General features: G+C 33.5%; 2 protein-coding genes across 2 annotated transcripts; both read right to left on the reverse strand.

Annotated features, from left to right (window-relative positions):
• Positions 1 to 43: 43 nt before the first annotated feature.
• Positions 44 to 6,888, reverse strand: LOC135835003 (multiple inositol polyphosphate phosphatase 1-like). Its single transcript, XM_065349045.1, has 8 exons — positions 6,450 to 6,888; positions 5,903 to 6,084; positions 5,658 to 5,784; positions 5,418 to 5,547; positions 5,196 to 5,296; positions 4,898 to 5,007; positions 533 to 739; positions 44 to 393 (listed from the first exon to the last, which is right to left on the reverse strand). Exons 3-8 carry the CDS (start codon positions 5,676 to 5,678, stop codon positions 144 to 146), a joined length of 819 nt encoding a protein of 272 aa, XP_065205117.1. The 5' UTR covers positions 5,679 to 5,784; positions 5,903 to 6,084; positions 6,450 to 6,888; the 3' UTR covers positions 44 to 143.
• A 9,549-nt stretch (positions 6,889 to 16,437) lies between these two features.
• LOC135835002 (multiple inositol polyphosphate phosphatase 1-like) lies at positions 16,438 to 19,096 on the reverse strand. Its single transcript, XM_065349044.1, has 9 exons — positions 18,813 to 19,096; positions 18,578 to 18,706; positions 18,336 to 18,511; positions 18,124 to 18,246; positions 17,876 to 18,005; positions 17,641 to 17,741; positions 17,451 to 17,560; positions 17,148 to 17,357; positions 16,438 to 17,023 (listed from the first exon to the last, which is right to left on the reverse strand). The coding sequence occupies exons 1-9, from the start codon at positions 18,982 to 18,984 to the stop codon at positions 16,774 to 16,776; spliced, it is 1,401 nt and encodes a 466-aa protein (XP_065205116.1). The 5' UTR covers positions 18,985 to 19,096; the 3' UTR covers positions 16,438 to 16,773.
• Between the last annotated feature and the right edge of the window lie 1,296 nt (positions 19,097 to 20,392).

Consider the following 20,392-nt stretch of genomic DNA (forward strand, 5'->3'; position numbering starts at 1 on the left):
TATACTTTTTGCTATTTTATTCAAAAACTGGTAACATTACATATAAAATGCAGGAAGTTTTATTTTTATACGAAAAATTACAAACAAATAATTAATACATAAAAATATAAAAAAAGAAAAAAACAAATATTACAGCCTAGTTTTTAAACAAGTCGCAATTTACTGAAAAGGTAGCACGAAATCACAACAGCTAAACTACAACTCGTCATACTGCTCGCAGATTTTGGGAAACTACCGCAGTAACCTTCTTCACATTCTCCTTTAAAATTGTTCTCTACTTCCTTTAGGAAAGTATTCAGAGGGCATTTATTACCCGACGTACTTTTGCAAGCATCCAATTTAATTAGCTTCTCATTAATGTAAAATTCTACTCTCGTTTCGACATTTTTGCAACTGAAACACATCCAAAAAATCATAAGTAGGTATGTATTTAATTTATCACGGCGCAGGATTAAAATGATGACTTGCTAAAGATAATGATTAGGTAGGTATTTTTTTTAAGTAGGTAAAAAATGATTATCATTCAACTCACTTGAAAAGAATTACGTGTGTCGTAGCAATAGATGGACTCAATAGAGAAGATCTCCATTTTCGGTTTTGTTTTTGCAAATTGTAATTATCATGTTTGGGTGGTTTTTCATCGCGGAATAATCCCATTTTTGTGATGAATCCCATAAAGTTTTCTTCATCGGCGAAATAGAACGTTCCTTTTTTTCCAAAGGTACCTTTGGCAGCGTTGCTAATGTGAAAAAAAAAACAGTATTATGAACGAGTATAAACGTACAAAATATTTTGATTACTACCTACAACTACAGTACCTATGGCAAAAAATCATGGGGTACTTATCAAAATGAAATCTGAGTGATCTGATTCCTTCAAGTGGATTAGTAGGCAACCATACTTATGCATAACGTTACAATCAAGAAAGAACCGAAGAGATTTCTCCTAGAGGAAGTTCCAAAATTCCCTACTTTCCAATTTTACAAGAGCTTTTTTGCTTCATGAGCTGAGGAATGAAACTCGAAGTTTTTTAAGGCATCCAGTATGGACTAAAAATTGACGAATTTAAGAAAAAAATTCCAATTTTGGTTTTTAGAATTTTAAAATAGAAAAATTCAGCAAAAATTTGATCATATTTTGTAGACGTACCTATTATATTATCTTTTTTTAAATTGCTAGATTTTGAAAAAATTCATTCGTAGCCCCTTCAATTTGCTAGTCAGGCAAAAAGTCAAAAAAAATATGTCATTTTGTTTAGTTATCGATGCTCTGCTCACTCCCGAAGTCTAAAATGGATCTTGTCTATTGGTTTCAAATAACGGAATTTGCCCCTTCAAATTTAAAGATAGGCAACACCTTCTCATCTAACACGTTATTTTTTTAGTGGTTCTCGGTTTTATCCAAATCTGCTGAAGTTTTGCTGACCTTTCATTGAACGACCCTGAATTCACATGACTTCAAAATTTTAATTTTCCTTTTTAAATGTTTGTTTTTTCATTTTGAAAAAGAGAAACGAATTTACGCGAGCGAAGCAAGAGCAAACGATTTTGATAATTTGTATTTCGAGGAGTAAAAAAACAATATTTTTCATGTTAGTCGGGGAGCCCACTTAAGGATAAATTGCACCCCCCCCCCGGTCGATCCTCAGGGACAACTTTTTTCTTGAAGGGGGAGTCCTAAGGAACATTTCTAGCCCTTGTACTCAAAAAAACGTGGCCCTACTTAAAAAATGGCGGCCATTTTGATTGACAGGTCAGTCGAAATCGCAGATTTTGCGTTCCAATATAGGACTTGCAGAAAAATTTTCAAACTGTACAAAGGTAGATCGAAAGATCAAGCACAAATTTATCACCTGTCAAAATTTCAAGAGCTAAAGTGCGTTTTTCGATTTTTGGTGAATTTTTAAAAATCAAATTTAGGCCAAAAATGAGAGAAAAAATTAAAATTTTACCAAATTGACCAAGAAAGCTGAAATTTGGGATACACCCTATTTTCGACATGCCAAATCGATTGGAAACTGTTTCAAACCGTTTTGAGCAGTTCTGGAGCCTCCAGCAGATTTTTGAAACTCGTAATTCCCACAACATTTCACCAAAATAGAGTTGGAAAGCTGAAATGTATTCTGCAAACTAATTTCAATACGCTACGAAGTACTCTGCAGGGGGATTTCAAGTCGTTTTGGAGCCTCCGGCGACTTTTTGAAAATTCCTGGAGCCTCCATCAGATTTTTGAAATTTTAAATTTTCACAAAATTTCATCAAATGGAGATGGAAAGCTGAAATTTACTCTACGCTCCAATTTTATCACCCTCTTGAAGACGACTTCAGGTGGGTTCAAGTCCTTTTGGAGCCTTCAGCGCCTTTTTGAAAGTTACTGGAGCCTCCAGTAGATTTTTGAAATTTGAAATTCCCGCAACATTTTACCAAAAGGAGTTGGCAAGCTGAAATTTATTACTTTGCAAACTAATTTCAATACGATATGAAGTCGACTACATGGTGGTTTTAAATGGTTTTGAAGCTTCCAGCTACTTCTCGGAAATTTCAATTTTTCAAAAAACACCATAAGACCTCTCAAAAAGTGGCTGGAGGCTCCAAAACAACTTGAAATCCACCAGCAGACGACTTCGTAGCGTATTAAAATTAGTTTGCAGAATGAATTTTGACTTTCTATCTCCGTTTGATGAAATTTTTAGGAAATTTAAAGTTTCAAAAATTTACAAGAGGCTCCAGTAATTTTTAAAAAATCGCTGGATGCTCCAAAACGACTTGAAATTTCCCCTGCAGTTGACTTCGAGGCGTATTGAAATTAGTTTGCAGAATACATTTCAGCTTTTCAACTCTATTTGGGTGAATATGTTGTGGAAATCTCGAGTTTCAAAAATCTGCTGGAGGCTCCAGAACTGCTCAAAACGGGTTGAAACAGTTTCCAATCGATTTGGCATGTCGAAAATAGGGTGTATCCCAAATTTCAGCTTTCTTGGTCAATTTGGTAAAATTTTGATTTTTCCCTCATTTTTGGCCTAAACTTGATTTTTAAAAATTCACCAAAAATCGAAAAACGCAATTTAGCTCTTGAAATTTTTGATCTTTCGATCTACCTTTGTACAGTTTGAAAAATTTTCTGCAAGTCCTATGTTGGAACGCAAAATCTGCGATTTCGACTGACCTGTCAATCAAAATGGCCGCCATTTTGTAAGTAGGGCCACTTTTTTTTTTTGAGTACAAGAGCTAGAAATGTTCCTTATGACTCCCCCTTTAAGAAAAAAGTTGTCCCGGAGGATCGACGAGGGGGGGTGCAATTTATCCTTAAGTGGGCTCCCCGACTACGTGATGAATTCATTTTTTCTAGTTTCAATGATAGTTATATTTTAGGAATTTCAATTTTTGAGTACGAATAAAAGCAAACAGGTCCTAACAAAGCAAAGGTAGATATGCAGAAGTTTTCGAAAATTCATGTACAAAATTCAAGAAGTAAAATATGCCTAATGTGTATTTTTTATGAGAAGTCAATTTTGCACCGTTGAAATTTTTAAAACTTTGAACTGATATTTTTCTAGGTAGGGTAAATACGCCAATAGTTGACACCCCTCCCTCCCCTCGGTATTGACTGTTTCTCCAAATGTGATTATAACCACTAAAAGATAATAATACTCGCACTGAAATATTAACGTTATAAGAGCAAAATTTACAACGGACCAAATCTTTCCAAACTCTTAAAATTTTTTCATTCGTGTAAATTTTCCTGTAATAACATTTGACGAATATTCTGTCAATTTTTTAAATTCCTTCGAAACGGTTTGCACAATTTTTCAATATTTTGGCAACATCATAAAATTTTTAAACTTGTAGTGAATTTTCAAATTTTTTTTTTTTTTGAAAAATTTTGTGCAAGTAACTCGTCAAAATCATAAAACTTGCCAAATTTTGTGGTTTCTTCAAATTTTTTGGAAGATTTTACTCAAGTTGTCAAAAGTTTTAAATGTATCGTTTTTTTTTTGTAGCCAATTTTTCAAATTTGGGCACTTGTAAATGGTTGAGAAATTCTCATTATTTTTTGATATTTTATTGTGTCAATTCATGCAGTTGGGTGTTGGGTTTTGATTTCTTATCCAGAAGTTACATGTTAACTTTGCAATGTTGTATCAAAAAATATGAATAATTTCGTCAAATTTTCCAACTTTCCAGATGTCCAGGGGGCAATATGTTCCCTGGCTTCTTCAGTTTTGTTGCTGGTTAAAATGGTTGTGCATTTGTAAACCATTGAAGTTTTTCAGAAAATTGTTTCCTCGAAATTCAAATCTTTTCTTTGCGAATAAAGCCAGGGGAAAATAATTGCATCCGATTAGATGTGAATAGATCTGAGTAGATCTAATTCCATTAAAACTCTGACTTGATTAGATCTGGTCAGATCCAATCAGGTCTCTCTTATTGGATCTAATCAGATCAGAACAGATCCATTCCGATCAAAATTTTGATCTGGCCTACCTATATTCAGGTCTCATTGAATCCAAGTAGGTACCTACTCTCCAGATATCACATCCAATAATTTTCTACCCTATAATTTTTTTCAACATTGCTTTGAAATTTTTTCTCCCCATAAGGCCTCTTTTCAAATTAGGAAAAGTCATCCTTATTGATGCCTAACTTTTTGTTTTCAATTTTATTTTACATATTTCAAAATTTTAAAAATATCCCAAGGAAAATAATCGGATCTGATTAGATTTGATGAGATCGAAGTGTTAATCGGATTAAATCTATTCAAAAATCAGACCGGATCACAATTCACATGGGATAGAGAAGACCTGCTTAAACTTGACCAGATCAGATCAGATCCAGACATTCCAATAGGGGAGGAGTTTCAAAATAAATATACGTATGTAAGGGTAATGTGTAGATACCTGAGTTTGTTCATCATATCTTTGACGAGAGGGCAGCCCATTTTCTGGCTCAAAGGATTTCCATATCCGAATTCATAAAAGTGTTTCAAATCTAAATAATATTCCATAATCTGCAATAAATGTTTTTCACGTGAGAGATAGGTTGGGTTACATATGCTATGTAGGTACTTCTAGAGATTAGTATAATTATGTAGGTAGGTCTTGATTAGAGGATTAAAAACAAAGACGTGTAGTAACACCCATATTATTTTAAAACTCTTTGTAAAAAAAACTACCTATCTGAATAGGTATCTCTTACTCTTAAATCATCTGGTGTAAACGCTGCGCAAAATTGAGGTTTCCAAATAGCTGGAAGGTTGTTCCAAAACACACACGATTCGTACAAGGCTGTTACGTTTTCTGAAATTATTATTTTACTTGATTAGAATAATCTTACATAATATGAATTTATTTTCCACCTTTGGGAAGAAAATCATTTGCATTTTTGATGAAAAATATAGTACTCAAGGTCACTACTCACCAGTCGATATAGGATAAGTGAATCCTAATCTGTAACTGATTCTTGAACGCAATAATTGAAAAACAGGCGACGAAATGAATTCATCCGATTCTTTATTATTAGCTCCCCACTTGGCACAATCTTTTCTTGACTGCATTTACGATAGGAACAAAATAAAATTATCATTTAAACATAAAGAAGCGCACGCTGAGCAGAATTCACACAGGTATAGGTAAGTAAGTAATTAAAACATTAGCTTACTCGCAATAGTATGTAGATCATTTTCTATAATGCCATTTCCTTCCAAATTTTTAAAACTAGTTTTTAATAACTGATTGGAAAATATAATTGCGCTGTCGTTAGCTCCTTTAACTTTACTTATCTGGAACTAGTAATAGAATAAATTTTATTAGTAATATATTATAGGTAACATCTTCATCAAAGTGAAATAGATAAGATAGATAGGTACTTTGTATTATGGATAGGTATTCGTTACATATTTTTACCTCAAATTCATCCTTATTTCTGAATGTTTTTGATGTTTCGTAAGCATTGTCCACATTTGCAGCATAAATTCCGAGCTTACCGTAGGCTGATTTTGCAAGATCTTCGTTATTTTTTCTATCCAAGCTAAATCTCGAACGAGACGAATGTATATTTTGATAATCCTCCCAGCATAATGCAACACCTGTTTCAACACACAAGTAAATAATTTAAATAACGCGCAAGAAATCGTTTGATCTTCAGTTCCTGAAGAAATGTTTTAGGTAAATCGTGGAAAGAAAGCACAGTGTTGTGCAAGTTGATATTTCACAGATGACCACATGTTCATATTTTTCAACATACATACCAGTATAGGTACGTCGAAAATGGTCTATACGAAAGGAAATTTAATGTGGCAATATTAAAGTATGACGGCGAGGGGAGGGGGGAGCTAGATCAATTTTTTAAGACATTTTTCCATATTTTTTCTTCTTGTACACGTGTTGCGTTCATTATTAAAAATATAGGTATAAGTAGATAGGTACCTAGAATAAATATTTTTAAACTCACGTCCGTCTTTGTCGTTTTGTTCAACATCCCATTTGATTTTCCATAGACTTTCACTTCTTGAAATTTCTTCATCCGTGAAGCTTTTAATTCCGGATTTTACCAGTCCCCATATATATCTTGGTTCACAGTCTAATCCTATTTCGCGATTTGGCCATCCTTTCACAGCATCGTAATTGGTCCACGTGGAGAATAATTCGTACGGAGTTTTGTCTTGGGCATAGCAATAATCAAAATCATCGCCTTTGATTCGTAAAACGAACAGAAAAAGTATACTCAGCTGATAAACGAGATTCATTGTACCGAAAGAAACGACGGGATACTTGATCATATGAAACGAGAGATTTTTAAACAAAAAAAGAAACTATTATACGAATATAGGTATAGGTACACGTTATGGTAATTATTTACTATTTTCGAAACTGTTTGCGATACTGTTAAGATGTCGTATTTAAGTTAGGTACCTATAGGGATTAGATATTGAAACATGCGCAATAGCGTATGCCAATTATCTATTATGTCAAAATTTTTACATTGAGTAATACTTGAGTAAATAAAGATAAGCGTTTACAAGCTGAATATTCGCAGAATAATCAACGTAACTCATGTTCGTGAATTGGCAGATGAATCATCAACAAGTGCGTGGGGCTTATAAATTTCAATTTTGAGTCATTTATAGAGGTACCCTAGTACATGTCTTCAAAACGGAGAAATTTAATATGAAATTCAAACCTTATTACAAGGAAGGCGTTCCAACCAGTAGAACAATTTGAACAAAAAAAAAAAAAAAAAAAAAAAAGCGAAAAAAGTAGGTACGAGTACATAATACAAAAAACACTATCAACCCAAATTTCATTTCTCGATTTTTGATGATTTTCCAAAAAGCTGAAATTTTGCCTATTTTGTATGAAAAAATTCACAAAAAGCCACATGTTTTGATTTCACCCACCTATTCTGTTTTAGACCTCCCAAATCATTTGATGGAGCTAGACTTCGAGCTAATCCGGCGATTTCAGTGAGTTTTTAGATTTTCCAAATTTTAATGGCAAATAGATAACTCATATATTTTTTTCCTTAAAAAAAAAAGAATCACTGAAGATGGTTTTGAATTTGATCCAAAAAAATGAAATCGTGAAAAGAGCATCACGGGATGAAATTGAAGAAATGGTCATATCCTCGTATTTTGAGATCTGTCAAAGGATGTTGGTATTCCTTATCGTCTGAAGCTTTCCCCCTCCCACCCTCAATGCCATTTTTAATAGGCGAAATTGCAATTTCAGCAAAATATCATTACCAACGTATAGGTATAAGGAAGGTAAATCGCCAATAGCCGCCACATATTCAGACATTTTTCACTTATTTTGCCTGCTGTTTTCTACCTGATGAATATTTTTGAATGGGGATGGTATCGACTTGAAGTTCCAGTCTTGTGTAACATGTGGAGCTGTTTGTTTTCATTAAAATGTGAAGTTTTGTATTTTAAAATTTTTTTCTTCAAAATATTGTTTTTTTTACCCAATTTCCGCCATCCCAAAATTTCAGTTTTCCAATTACCGTCACCCCAATTTCCGCCACTTATAAATTCTGAACTGATTGAAAATCGATTATTTAAACACTTCGGAAATGAAAAAAAAATTGTTTTCAAGCAATGTGCCACGTGTTGCCACGAGTCCATTGTTAAAAAAAATGAGACGCTGGCTTTAAAATAAGGCTATAACAGTAATTTAAAAATCACATTTCAGTTCAAAATAGAACCAACATTGAAAAATGAGACAGGGGGTGTCACCTGGAGGATGGAGGGTGCAATTGCTTTTCTTAAGTGAGTGAAATTGTGGAATAAGATGTATAAAAACTGGCTCTTTTTTGCTTTCTGATCCAATTTTTTCAAAAAAAATCACCCCTGATCGCTCAAACAGTTCTTTTGCACATCTTTATTCTGGTAAAATACAATAATCGCATGAAACGAAGAATTTTGATATAATAGGAATCAAATTATCACCATTTTATATCTAAAAATCTCATTTTGACTCTCCTCAAAAAAATGCTGGTTTTACACCACCTACACTAAAAAGTCTACAAAAATGAACAATTTCATAACACAAGTGAACAGTGATCATAGTCTATATTCTATACCCTAAAAAGTGCTCTAGAAATCGACTTTTTTTAAAACCTCTCGGGGACTGAAAAGTTTTATATTTTATGGGTATTCACAAGCACCCTCGTTCCAAAAATGCAATGTTCCCAACCCTAAGTCTGTGGGCTCACCCCCTGGGGGGCTCCCGAAAGTCGACTGTAAATACTTTTCGGGGACTATGGGAACATTATATTTTTGAAAAGGGCATATACCACTGATTGAAAAAATAAAATGTTCCCACCCCTCCGACCATGGGCTGAGGTACCACCCCCCTAGAGGGGGTGTGAAAGACCGTCTTGTGGTGTGTATTTTCGTAATTTTTGGGTGAAATCTACACTGTCGTATTGTTATAGTTTAAAAATAATCAATACCCCCTTCCTCCCCCACCCCTGAAAAGGGTCCACCCCCCTCAAAATTTAAAATGCGTATATTTCCTGATGTAATGCACTTATTTGAGTGAAATTTTTTTTGTTAGGTTACAATTAATGCTTAGAATTTGAGAAATATTTTTTCCACTCTCCCTCACCTCCCACTCACGCCTCATCTTCCTACTCAGATAATTGAGATCACACAACTTTAGCTGTAATGCAGTTATTTTCGCGCGGTTTTCGCTATTAACCTTCAAGTTAAACCTGTAATGTAAATAAAGGAACACTTACATCATCCTTTGTACTCCTGTTTCATCCTCTCCCCTCCATTACTTCAAAATTATCTATTTTTGGTCACATTTTTAGCAGTTTTGCCTTCTTTTTTTTTGGTTGAAATTTTTCATAATATGTAGTACTTCAAATAGGGAACTAGCTTCAGATGGTTAAGTATAAAATTTATTATTCAAAAAATAGAACAAAATCATTTTAGATGCAAAAATTTAATTTTGCCGCATTTGAAATTTTTAAAATTTCAACAATTATTCATGCTTTCAAACATTTTAATTCCAGAACATAAAAGCTAATTATCCCGAGCAAAACGAGAAACGAAGGCAAAAGTTCCAGAAAATTGGTCATTTATAAGTTTGATTAGCATCAATAAGAGTAAAATAAGTTAATTTTATGGGCCTTGAGCTTTGACATTCTTCTAATTGCAGCTGGCATTTTATAAAAATTTCAATTTCTGAAAGAGAAATTAATCAGCACCAGCGGAGCTCTCAAAAATTGAGATAAGGAAAATCATGTATAGGTACTTTATCTTATTTTCGAAAATAAGTTGACTGGAGCGAAGCAAACCTAATACATTAGTTTTTGAAAACTGATAATTCAGAAAATTGAATAGCATTTCTCTCAGTGTAAATAATAGGTACCTATGTATGTTGATTCTGTTGGCTTTAAAATTTTTTAAATTTCACTTGTTAATTTCCTACAGGTGTTAAATTTTTTGGAACGAAAAACGAGATAACTACTATAACTAAGTATAGGTCATTTATTAGAAAATGTGTAATTCTTGAAGAGAAACTACATCATCTTTAATGAAGTGGTCGATTTTCTTGACATTTTGTCAATTTTTTAGCGAACCTTCACATTTTTGAAAGTTGAATGAGATTCTCATGTACGTAATGGATGGATAGCAATTGGCGAGGCTGAGAGATTTCGGGGAATTTACAATTCGAAAACAATAGGAAAAGGTGTGCGAAATGTAGAGTATACTGAACTCGCATTCATTTCTTTATTCCAAAACTGAAATTTTTTGAAAATTATTTTTCAAATTTTTAAAATGTTAAAACCAGAAAAATTGTATTTTTACGTCTAAAAAGATACCTAGGCCTATTATTTAGTTCTTGAATTATGAATTTTTGAAAGCTTCTGCCCTCATTTCGCTCTAAGGCCAAAGTTTCTTCAATATTCTGAAATTGACATTTTTAAATCAGGGAACAAGACTAAAAAAATGATTTTTTAATCCTAGAATTAGAAATGTTTGATAGCTTTTGCCTTCGCTTCGCTTGGGCTAATCGTTTTTCGTTTCAAAATTTACCAACCATTAAATTTGAAGAATTTTAAAGTCAATAGAATCAACTTACATACCTACTTATTATTTACATTGAAAGTAATGCTATGTATTCAATTTTCTGAATTATAAATTTTCAAAAGCTTTTAGGTTTGCTTTGCTCTAGTTGACTTATTTTCGAAAATAAGACAAAGTACATGATTTTCCTTTTCTCAATTCTTGAGTTTTTCAACTAGAAGAATGTCACGGTTCAAGGTCCATAAAATTAACTTATTTTCAGGGCTCGGATTTTTATGCTGGAGCATACTTTTTGTATGCATAGGGGATAGGGAATTTTTCAATTATCTCCACGATTTATGAAATTTCAAGTAGAATGAACCTAATTTGTTAGAGCATATTTTGGCATATTTCACCATAAAAGCATGAATTTCAGCATATTTAAGAAATACCTATTTTACGTTTTTAACAGTTCTTAGGGAATGTTTTTCGCTCAATTTCAAATTTTTGCATCATATTAGTAAGTATCTGGATATTTTTAATTTTTTCCCCGCAAAATTTGTAAAACTGTCAATATAGCTCACCCATACCCACTTATTATTTTTTGTTCATTTCAGTTGTTTTTTATTCCTTTAATAATGAAATTCGAATCATCTTTTCGTGATTTTAAAACGCTCTATTTTGTATTTTTGTTTGTGAATTCTTGGTATTACACAACAATATAAAGTAAGTAGGTATATAAAATCCTATAGGAATTGATTTTTCCTGTAAAACAATGCCCATATCGTTATGGAATATTTAAGCGCATATTTTGGGTTTTTTAGGGAAAGAATATACGAGCCCTGCTCATTTTATACATATTGATCCTATTCAATCTTTTAAATGACCAATTTTCTGGAACTTTTGCCTTCGTTTCTCGTTTTGCTCGGGATAATTAGCTTTTATGTTCTGGAATTAAAATGTTTGAAAGCATGAATAATTGTTGAAATTTTAAAAATTTCAAATGCGGCAAAATTAAATTTTTGCATCTAAAATGATTTTGTTCTATTTTTTGAATAATAAATTTTATACTTAACCATCTGAAGCTAGTTCCCTATTTGAAGTACTACATATTATGAAAAATTTCAACCAAAAAAAAAGAAGGCAAAACTGCTAAAAATGTGACCAAAAATAGATAATTTTGAAGTAATGGAGGGGAGAGGATGAAACAGGAGTACAAAGGATGATGTAAGTGTTCCTTTATTTACATTACAGGTTTAACTTGAAGGTTAATAGCGAAAACCGCGCGAAAATAACTGCATTACAGCTAAAGTTGTGTGATCTCAATTATCTGAGTAGGAAGATGAGGCGTGAGTGGGAGGTGAGGGAGAGTGGAAAAAATATTTCTCAAATTCTAAGCATTAATTGTAACCTAACAAAAAAAATTTCACTCAAATAAGTGCATTACATCAGGAAATATACGCATTTTAAATTTTGAGGGGGGTGGACCCTTTTCAGGGGTGGGGGAGGAAGGGGGTATTGATTATTTTTAAACTATAACAATACGACAGTGTAGATTTCACCCAAAAATTACGAAAATACACACCACAAGACGGTCTTTCACACCCCCTCTAGGGGGGTGGTACCTCAGCCCATGGTCGGAGGGGTGGGAACATTTTATTTTTTCAATCAGTGGTATATGCCCTTTTCAAAAATATTATGTTCCCATAGTCCCCGAAAAGTATTTACAGTCGACTTTCGGGAGCCCCCCAGGGGGTGAGCCCACAGACTTAGGGTTGGGAACATTGCATTTTTGGAACGAGGGTGCTTGTGAATACCCATAAAATGTAAAACTTTTTAGTCCCCATACCGAAAATTTTTTTTGAACACTTTTCGGCCCATAGAATATAGACTATCAAAGTAAAGGTCATAAAAAGTTCAAAAATTGCACTTTTTGCTCGAGGGGAATGTTTTCAAAAACTCTCCAAAAATTGAAAAACGAAATTCAGTGTCTGAAATTTATCCTGGTAATGTACTTTGGAATACTTTTTAGGATTTTTCTTGTACAGTTGTAAAAAATTGCATTTATTGAGATATCTCCGGATGAAAACTGGCCAAAAGACGCGGTTTGGGTCCAAATCTTTTTCAACAGCTTATCTTTATAGGCCGACACAAAAAGTCAAGGATATCTCAACACGAAAATTGGTTTTCTTTTCACTGATGAGAATAAAGACTAATAAATAATAATGTATATGTTGAGTCGTAAAGAATATCTTTTTGATCCAAATAAATAACTTCTGAAGAATGGTTTGACCGTTCAATTGCAAGAAGTTTTAATTACCTACCTATTTAAAATTATTTTTAAATTGGAATTTTCTGTGTCGGATGTTCCCGAGCATTATTAGACACCTTGTAATACGAAAACAACAACAACGAACGTTGATGACTCATCTTGTAACTTGACATGTCAAGTTATAAGATGAGTCACCGATTAAAAATTTTCAAAATTTAAAATTTGTTCTCAGTCACGCTGTTTTGTATGTATTTGCAATCAATCATGCAATCATGCAGAATAAATGGAGGTTTTCATACCTAAGTAGGTACCTTTATCTGGCAACTCAAGTTAAAATTATTATGTGTAAACACCCCAGAAAAAAAAGTTCAACACGTTTTTAGATTCGCAATTACAGCAACACAATATTACAAAAAACAACACATGCAATCTTACCACATCTTCTGAGAGATTTTCAACCAAATAACTTTCACTGGGTGTTGCAGTAGTGAAGCATGCTTTCTTTATTTGATAGACCCTCTTTTTTTATTCATCCGGAGAAATCAGCAGCTAATTCAAAAATTTTTCAAGATGGACACAACACAATATGTTTGAAAGAGCTGCGGGTACAAGGATCAGCGATTTTTGACTTGTTGTCATAAATCATATCATACTTACTCCTGTAGGTAGTTTTTCGTTAAATATTTCAATTTCTTTTTTCAGAAATATATCAAAACGATTTTCATGTGAATTTCGGTTTTTTTACAGGTACTTTACAAGATTCATTTTGTGTTTTGATTTCATTCATAAATTATATTGGAAATGGAGAATGTCCTCTCACAGACCTAAAAACGTTGGCAAAAGCAAAAAGTTGAGAATTTTTGGTAGGTACCTATAAAGTAGATACATATAGATAGGGTAAATTAGAAAAACTTGGGAATAATTGGCATTCTGCTGTGCAACTTTTCAAAAATTTTCAAGAATAGAAAAATTAATTTGAGAAATTTTGAAAACCCAACCACATCAATAGAAAAATTCAAGTTCTTGGTATATGGTATAGGTAAAGCATTAATTTTTAAAAAGTTAAAATTATTCAACATTCTCATTTCCGATGCCCCGTCCAAATTTGATCAAACAACATCTGACCAACTCGTTGGAAAAAAAGGGGGAGTCAGTGGTGAAGAGTTCCCCCCGCCCCCACTGCCCCCAGGACACACCACTTCGCCACGCCTCTGGTTGGAGACTGGCATGGCATAACACATGTACAACGTGATGGGCTTTAACCTGAATTAGAGGTGTGGCGTTGATATTTCAGATTTTAAAATACGTACCTATCGATAGGTATGTCGACGATGTATCAATTTTCCATAAAATTACAAACAGCAGAAATTCAACTCTAAATTACTCGTAGTAAGTACTTATGTTGACTAGGTTTTTTTGGAAAGAAATTCGAAATCGTTATTCTGAAATGAAATTTTTTACCCTTTGAGAGAAAAAGAAGCTGGCTTATTTGATTAATTACTCAATTTTGAAGTAATTTTTTATTCAAGTGATGGGTTTTCCACCAGAATTTTCTCGATTTTTCCAATTTATCATTTTGAAAATATCTATAATTTCGGTATTAAAAAAATCGATATAGGTACCCATTGAAGTAGATTTCGATATATCAAACACCACTAAACTGAATCTGAAATCACCTTGATTAAGGTCAGCTATACCTACCTACCTGTAGTATAGACCCTTGTTGATTAAAAAAAAAAAATCAGTTTATGATTCTCAGTAGGAAGCTGTCAAGAGAAAAATATGTACTAAATTCTTGGATTTTAATCATTATAGGATAATTTTCAAAAAGTTACTCTTGTGAACTTGATATAGTGTAATATGCCTTCACCCTCTAGGTGGACATTCTCAGAAAGATTACCTGGTTAGGGGAATCGTCGTAACGTGGGAACTATTTGCACATAAATCACTTGGTACGTGTATCTTTACACAATACACCCGTTTTATACATAAGTCTGTCAACCATGTATAAAAGGGGTGAGCTCAGATCTTCTGGATCGTGGCTTCTCTGTATAAGACTTTGGCCACGAGCCTCACTTGTTTTCCATCATCTGCAGCGTAAAGTATCAAGTGGCATTGTGTCTTCATAGTGTAAAATTAAATGTATAGTCTCTCGATGAGATATTTAACTCGTGTTTAACCCACTTCTAATGTGGTAATTCTCTATATTGATTTACTCATTCGTCGGTAGAGTAATTAACGTAAATGTAATTAATACATATCGCGAATACCTATGTATCTCTTCTTGCGACTATCTGAGATGATTCTAGACATCATCAGGTAGGGTGTGTGTTACGTGTGTCTCTCATGAACCAAGCATTCACCGACAGCCACTATTATTGGGGTAGGCTAAGGGAAAGAGGTGGAGTGACGATGGGTAGTGTTTGGTAAGTAGGTACTTACATGGTGGTGTCTCCACTGGTTAATTATAAGTATAGCACAATTAGTTAATAATATCGTATATCCACAGGCCTAGGGCAAGGATCCTGACTCGTAGGTATAGGTATATTGATTGATACCTATTCGCTTACCTATACTATCTCGTGATGGTATAGATGTCCTATTGAACTACATGATCGACAACAATCTTATGGCAAGGATCATAGATTGGTATATTGGGACGAAGGTCGAGTATATTATAATTAAACTCATTAATTATAATAGGATTGATGTCTTTTAGTACAATAAAAATAGTGTTATCGGAATAATGATGTTAGGTGTTCATTTCATTAGTATTCTAACATTTTTTAGTTGTTTTCATTAATATCGGATCGGATACCCATGTCTAGTGACATTAGGAGACATAGGCTAAATTCAACCCCCTTAGGTAGTTTCTCATGTAATCACGCTTATCTGAATCATCCTATCCCAGTTATTCCTACTTTAACAATAACAAACTAGGAACTACATATCATTTTTTGAATGAGTACCTAAGTAATGCTTTGGAAATTAATGTTCGCTTTTCCTGGTAATCAAAATTCCAACTTGATCAAGCTAATTTTTAAAAGCTTCAAAACCTCAGGAAAAAAAACGATTTTTCCTCATAGAGACTTAGAAGCTTGGACATTTAAAGAGTAAAAGTAGTCCGATTAAAAATTCCGTTAAATTTTCATAGGTGAGTACCCAGCTGAAAATGATTAGGTGGATTTTATTAGGCACATCTACAAATACATCAGATCAATTATTCGGAAAATCCCTGAATTCAATTAAATTTGACCATATCTGATCTGATCTGATCAGACCTGTTTAATCGGATAGGATCTAATCAGATCAGATCAGACAAATCAGATTCAGACATTTCCTGCATCCAATTTGATCTAATCAGATCACAGATTTAGTCGGATTAAATCTGTTCAAACCAGATTCAATTTTCTTCTCTCCTGGGTAAGTTGCTCTATGCCTGAGGCTTAGAGCTAGGCAAGCAGACTTACAGAGACGATTTGATCTTGGTGTAATGCTGTATAGTTTCTACTTTAAAAGTTTTTCTTCCACATACCTAGAGGTATAATTCTGAAATTCAAATTTCATACATTTCACAATACAACCTTCAATGGGCAGTAGTCAATTTTCACATACCTACTTACCTATTTGACTGAAATAAAAACGCAACAATTGTTTCTAAATTATTCCGAGAAATTCCATAAAAAATGCTTATACATGTGTTATTTAATTGATTAGCCTAAAATACATAACCTTACAAGTAATCTATACATATGATACTGCATCTTTATTATTCAGTTTTTTAAAAATAGATATACGGATGTATTCGTAAGTATATACTTTTCTTCCATTGAAATGAGACCATTAGGTAATATTGTTCTTCAAAAAATGATAGGTAGGTATAAGTAAATGTAATAATCGAGGAACTGGTATTTACTTACACAAATATTAAAAAATTCACCAAACTAAACACAAAGGTAGCTCTTTAAATAAATTAACTAGGTAAATCACAATCGACTGAATAAGAAACAAACAACCATAACTATGAAACTATAGCCCATCATGTTACTGGCAGCTCCGGAAGATTTGTTGTCGCAATAATCTTCTTCACATTTGTCGTCTTTGGCGATTGTTTTCTTAACCTCAGTCAAAAATGTATCGAGAGGGCATTTATTACCAGTGGAACTTTTACAAGCGTCAAATTTAACTACGTTTTGGTTATGGTAAAATTCCACTTTCTTTTCATTATTCGCGCAACTGAAATAAAAAATGAAAAAGATAAGTGGACACTTACTCAGGTACTTATTTCAATCAAGAATAAATTGAGATGGCTGTTTAACGATTATTAAAAAACGATATTAAAGTAAATAAAAATATGTACTTGAACACGATTGCATGCATCGTTGCAGTATATGGACTCAAGGAAGAAGACCTCCATTTTCTATTGGTACTTTGGAACTGATAATTATCATGTTTGATTGGTTCCTCGTCGCGATATAATCCCAATTTCGTAACCATTCCCATTACATTTTCATCATCGGCGAAATAGAACGCTCCTTTCTTTCCTTCGAGATTTCCGGTCGAAGCTTTACTGTATAAACGCGTTAAATTGTGTCAAGGATGAGCGAAATTTTCAGAATATCTAATGAGTATACTCGAGTACCTAATTCTGATTACTACCTACCTCAGTTTATCTACCATATCTTTAACCAAAGGACATCCTATTTTCTCGCTCAATGTGCTTCCATATCCTGAAGTGTAATAGTGTTTCAAGTCTTCCCGGTATTCCATAACCTATCATCGAGTAAATTTAGATAAATTAGGTACCTACAAAAATCAATTTTTGAATAAAATCTATGAAATTTCATCTATACCTTCATGTCTTCTTGTAAGAAAGCTGCGCAAAATGCTGGTTTAGTTGTAGTGGAGAGAGTATTTCCAATAACACACGACTCGTACATTGCTAAAATTTTATCTGAAAACATTCGAAAATCGAGTTCAATTTCAATGTAAATTGAAATATTCTAAAATAAATGTTTACTTTCAACTTTAATTGAGTGAAAAAAAAGAACTTTTGGTAAACAGGTGTGGTTGATGCAACCTACTTACCGAATGGTAATTGAGACTTGAATCCTAATCTATTACTTATTCTGTAACTCATAGCTTGATAAATAGGAGTTGAAATGAAGTCATCTCTTTCTTTATTATTTTCAGACCACTTGGAGCAGTCACTTTTTGCCTACAATTGTAATAATATATAGGTATAATTAGATGATACGTATAGGCACTCGAATAAAAAGCAAATAGACGAACGAAAAGGAGATTAATAATTAAACTCGAATAAATGACAATTTTACCCGTAACAACACATTATTTTCTGTCACTCCATTATCCTGGGCTTTTTCAGAACTGGTTCCTAGAAGCTTATTCGTAAACTTGAGAGCACTGCCCGCAGCCTCCGTAACTTTGCTCGTCCTAAACTGATGTTAAAATAATTTTATTACTCAATTGCAATATTATTTTAATCGCCCACGTACGTTGAGAATTAATTACAGGACTCTAGTCTTACTTCGAAATTATCTTTGGTAGGCTTCTGAGTAGTAGAATCGATGTAATTTGTCAAGTAAGTAGCGAATGTTTCGTGATTAGTGTAGGCTATCTTGGACAAATCTTCGTTTTGTTTCTCAGTTAAGCTATTATCCCAATTATTTATATTTTGGAAATCATCAGAGCACAATGTACAACCTACAAAAAAAAAAATGAAACATGAGTCATATTTTTCTACGTTGTAATTTTGTATATTCAACTTACGTTTTTCTTTATTATTTTGAATGATATCCTTCTTAAGGTCAGATAGAAGTTTATTCCTTTCAAGTTGTTCGTTGGTTAAACTCTTCACACCATGTTTCACCAAACCCCATACGTAGATCGGACTACAACCTATTTGAGTTCAATTGAATATTTTATTTTAAGACATTAGAACTACAAAAATAGGTACCTACTTATTCAGAAATTTAAAAATATTTATAGGAAATCAATTTGTTACCTTGTTCGATGACCGTTGCTCCTTTCACAATATCGTAAGATGTCCATTCTGAGAAATATTTATAAGGTGAGGTATCTTTAGAGTAACAATAATCGGAATCATCACCTTTGATATATAAAATCGAAACCGAAATTAAAATAGATTGTATTATTCTGTTCATTTTGAACTGCATTTTGAAAAAACCGAACTAAACTATTGGAAAGATTCCAACCCAACGAAACGAAGCCAAGTTGATGTTTAACTATGAAAACTGATCGTTTGATTTGCCTACTCGATACTTTTGATGTTGTGGCGTAATAGTCTGCCGCGTTATCTCGAATTTTTTGTCATCGAGTGGTACCAGAGTATTAGAGCAAATAGAGAAGATAACAGTTCACTGAAGTACTATCTTTGTATCGAAATAGGATTTGCGCTACTTTCATAGTAACATTACTCATACGTCGAGTGAGTACCTATCTTTTTTATGATGCAGGATGAGTCATCGATACCTACTCGAACGTGTTAAGTAGTTTTCAACTCAAAATAATATGGAGTTTTTGGAAGAATGTTCAGGTAGAGTGCAATGACAAATTTTTTCATTTTTAACTATGAAGAAAGTAAGTGTTTTGAAATTCAACGAATTGAATTGCAATTTTTGGAGAGAGCATGGTCTGAAACCACCATAACCCAGGTTTCTGCTACCCAAATGATTCTTCAATATTTTTGGTAAATTTATATTTCATTCAGTAAAATAATGATAGAAATTAGTCCTGAAATATCGACTCCCTCGATCGAACTAACAAGGGAACTAGGTACCCAAGGTGTGACACGCCGATCGAAAAAAATTTTTCACAGGCGGGTAGACCATCAAAAAATATATTAGGAGCCAAAATTTTAGCTGCTGAAGTTCACGGGGGGGGGAGGACTTATGGGGGTTTGAATATCGAAAAATCACAAAAATACTCAAAAATACATTGAAAAAAATATAAAAATTGAAATCATTCGGCACCCCGTTCGCTTCAGCAGCTAATTTTCAGGCCACGTACCATCGATATAAATGACGCCTTATGGTGGACAAGTCGCCGAGATCTACGTGTAACACCTTGGGGGGGAATTTTTCCTCACCCCGCACTGGGCCAGGGGCACGCTGGAAAACGCGCGCATGTTCTTCAAAATGGTTACTCACAACTATATCATAAGTCACTCTCGGGTAGTAATTTTCAACGCAGAATTCAAATTTCGAGCCATTTTTACCCCTCGACCCCTAGGGGGGTGGTACCAAATCAAAATTTGGGGTAAATGTGAAAAAATCGAGTATGGTGTCGAAATCTTGGTACATACTTTAGGCGAGAAACCACGATTTTCAAGTCAATTTTCCCCCTACACCCCCGGGGGGTGGTACCAAATCAAAATTTGGGATAAATTTGAAAAATATCGAGTATGGTGTCAAAATCTTGGTACTCTGTCCTAAAAATCCGATTTTTGAGTCAATTCTGTCCCTCACCCCCCCCTCCACCCGAGGGGAAGGGTATGGGTGGTACCGAATCAAAATTTGAGGGAAAAGTGAAAAAAATCGAGTAAACACTCGCAATTCACATATA

The sequence above is a fragment of the Planococcus citri genome, chromosome 2 (assembly GCF_950023065.1).
Source record: "Planococcus citri chromosome 2, ihPlaCitr1.1, whole genome shotgun sequence".
NCBI classification, from domain to species: domain Eukaryota; kingdom Metazoa; phylum Arthropoda; class Insecta; order Hemiptera; family Pseudococcidae; genus Planococcus; species Planococcus citri.

Bases quoted from the DNA above. Each gene is read 5' to 3' on its own strand.
- LOC135835003 (XM_065349045.1), bottom strand. From the start codon at position 5,678: ATGATCTACATACTATTGCGA. The intron at 5,548-5,657 runs GTAAGCTAATGT...TCGTAAATGCAG, and splicing joins TGATCTACATACTATTGCGA to TCAAGAAAAGATTGTGCCAA. The intron at 740-4,897 runs GTATCTACACAT...TTTTCACATTAG, and splicing joins GATATGATGAACAAACTCAG to CAACGCTGCCAAAGGTACCT.
- LOC135835002 (XM_065349044.1), bottom strand. From the start codon at position 18,984: ATGCAGTTCAAAATGAACAGAATAATACAATCTATTTTAATTTCGGTT. The intron at 17,561-17,640 runs GTATAGATGAAA...ACTCGATGATAG, and splicing joins TCTTACAAGAAGACATGAAG to GTTATGGAATACCGGGAAGA. The intron at 17,358-17,450 runs GTAGGTAGTAAT...GCGTTTATACAG, and splicing joins GATATGGTAGATAAACTGAG to TAAAGCTTCGACCGGAAATC.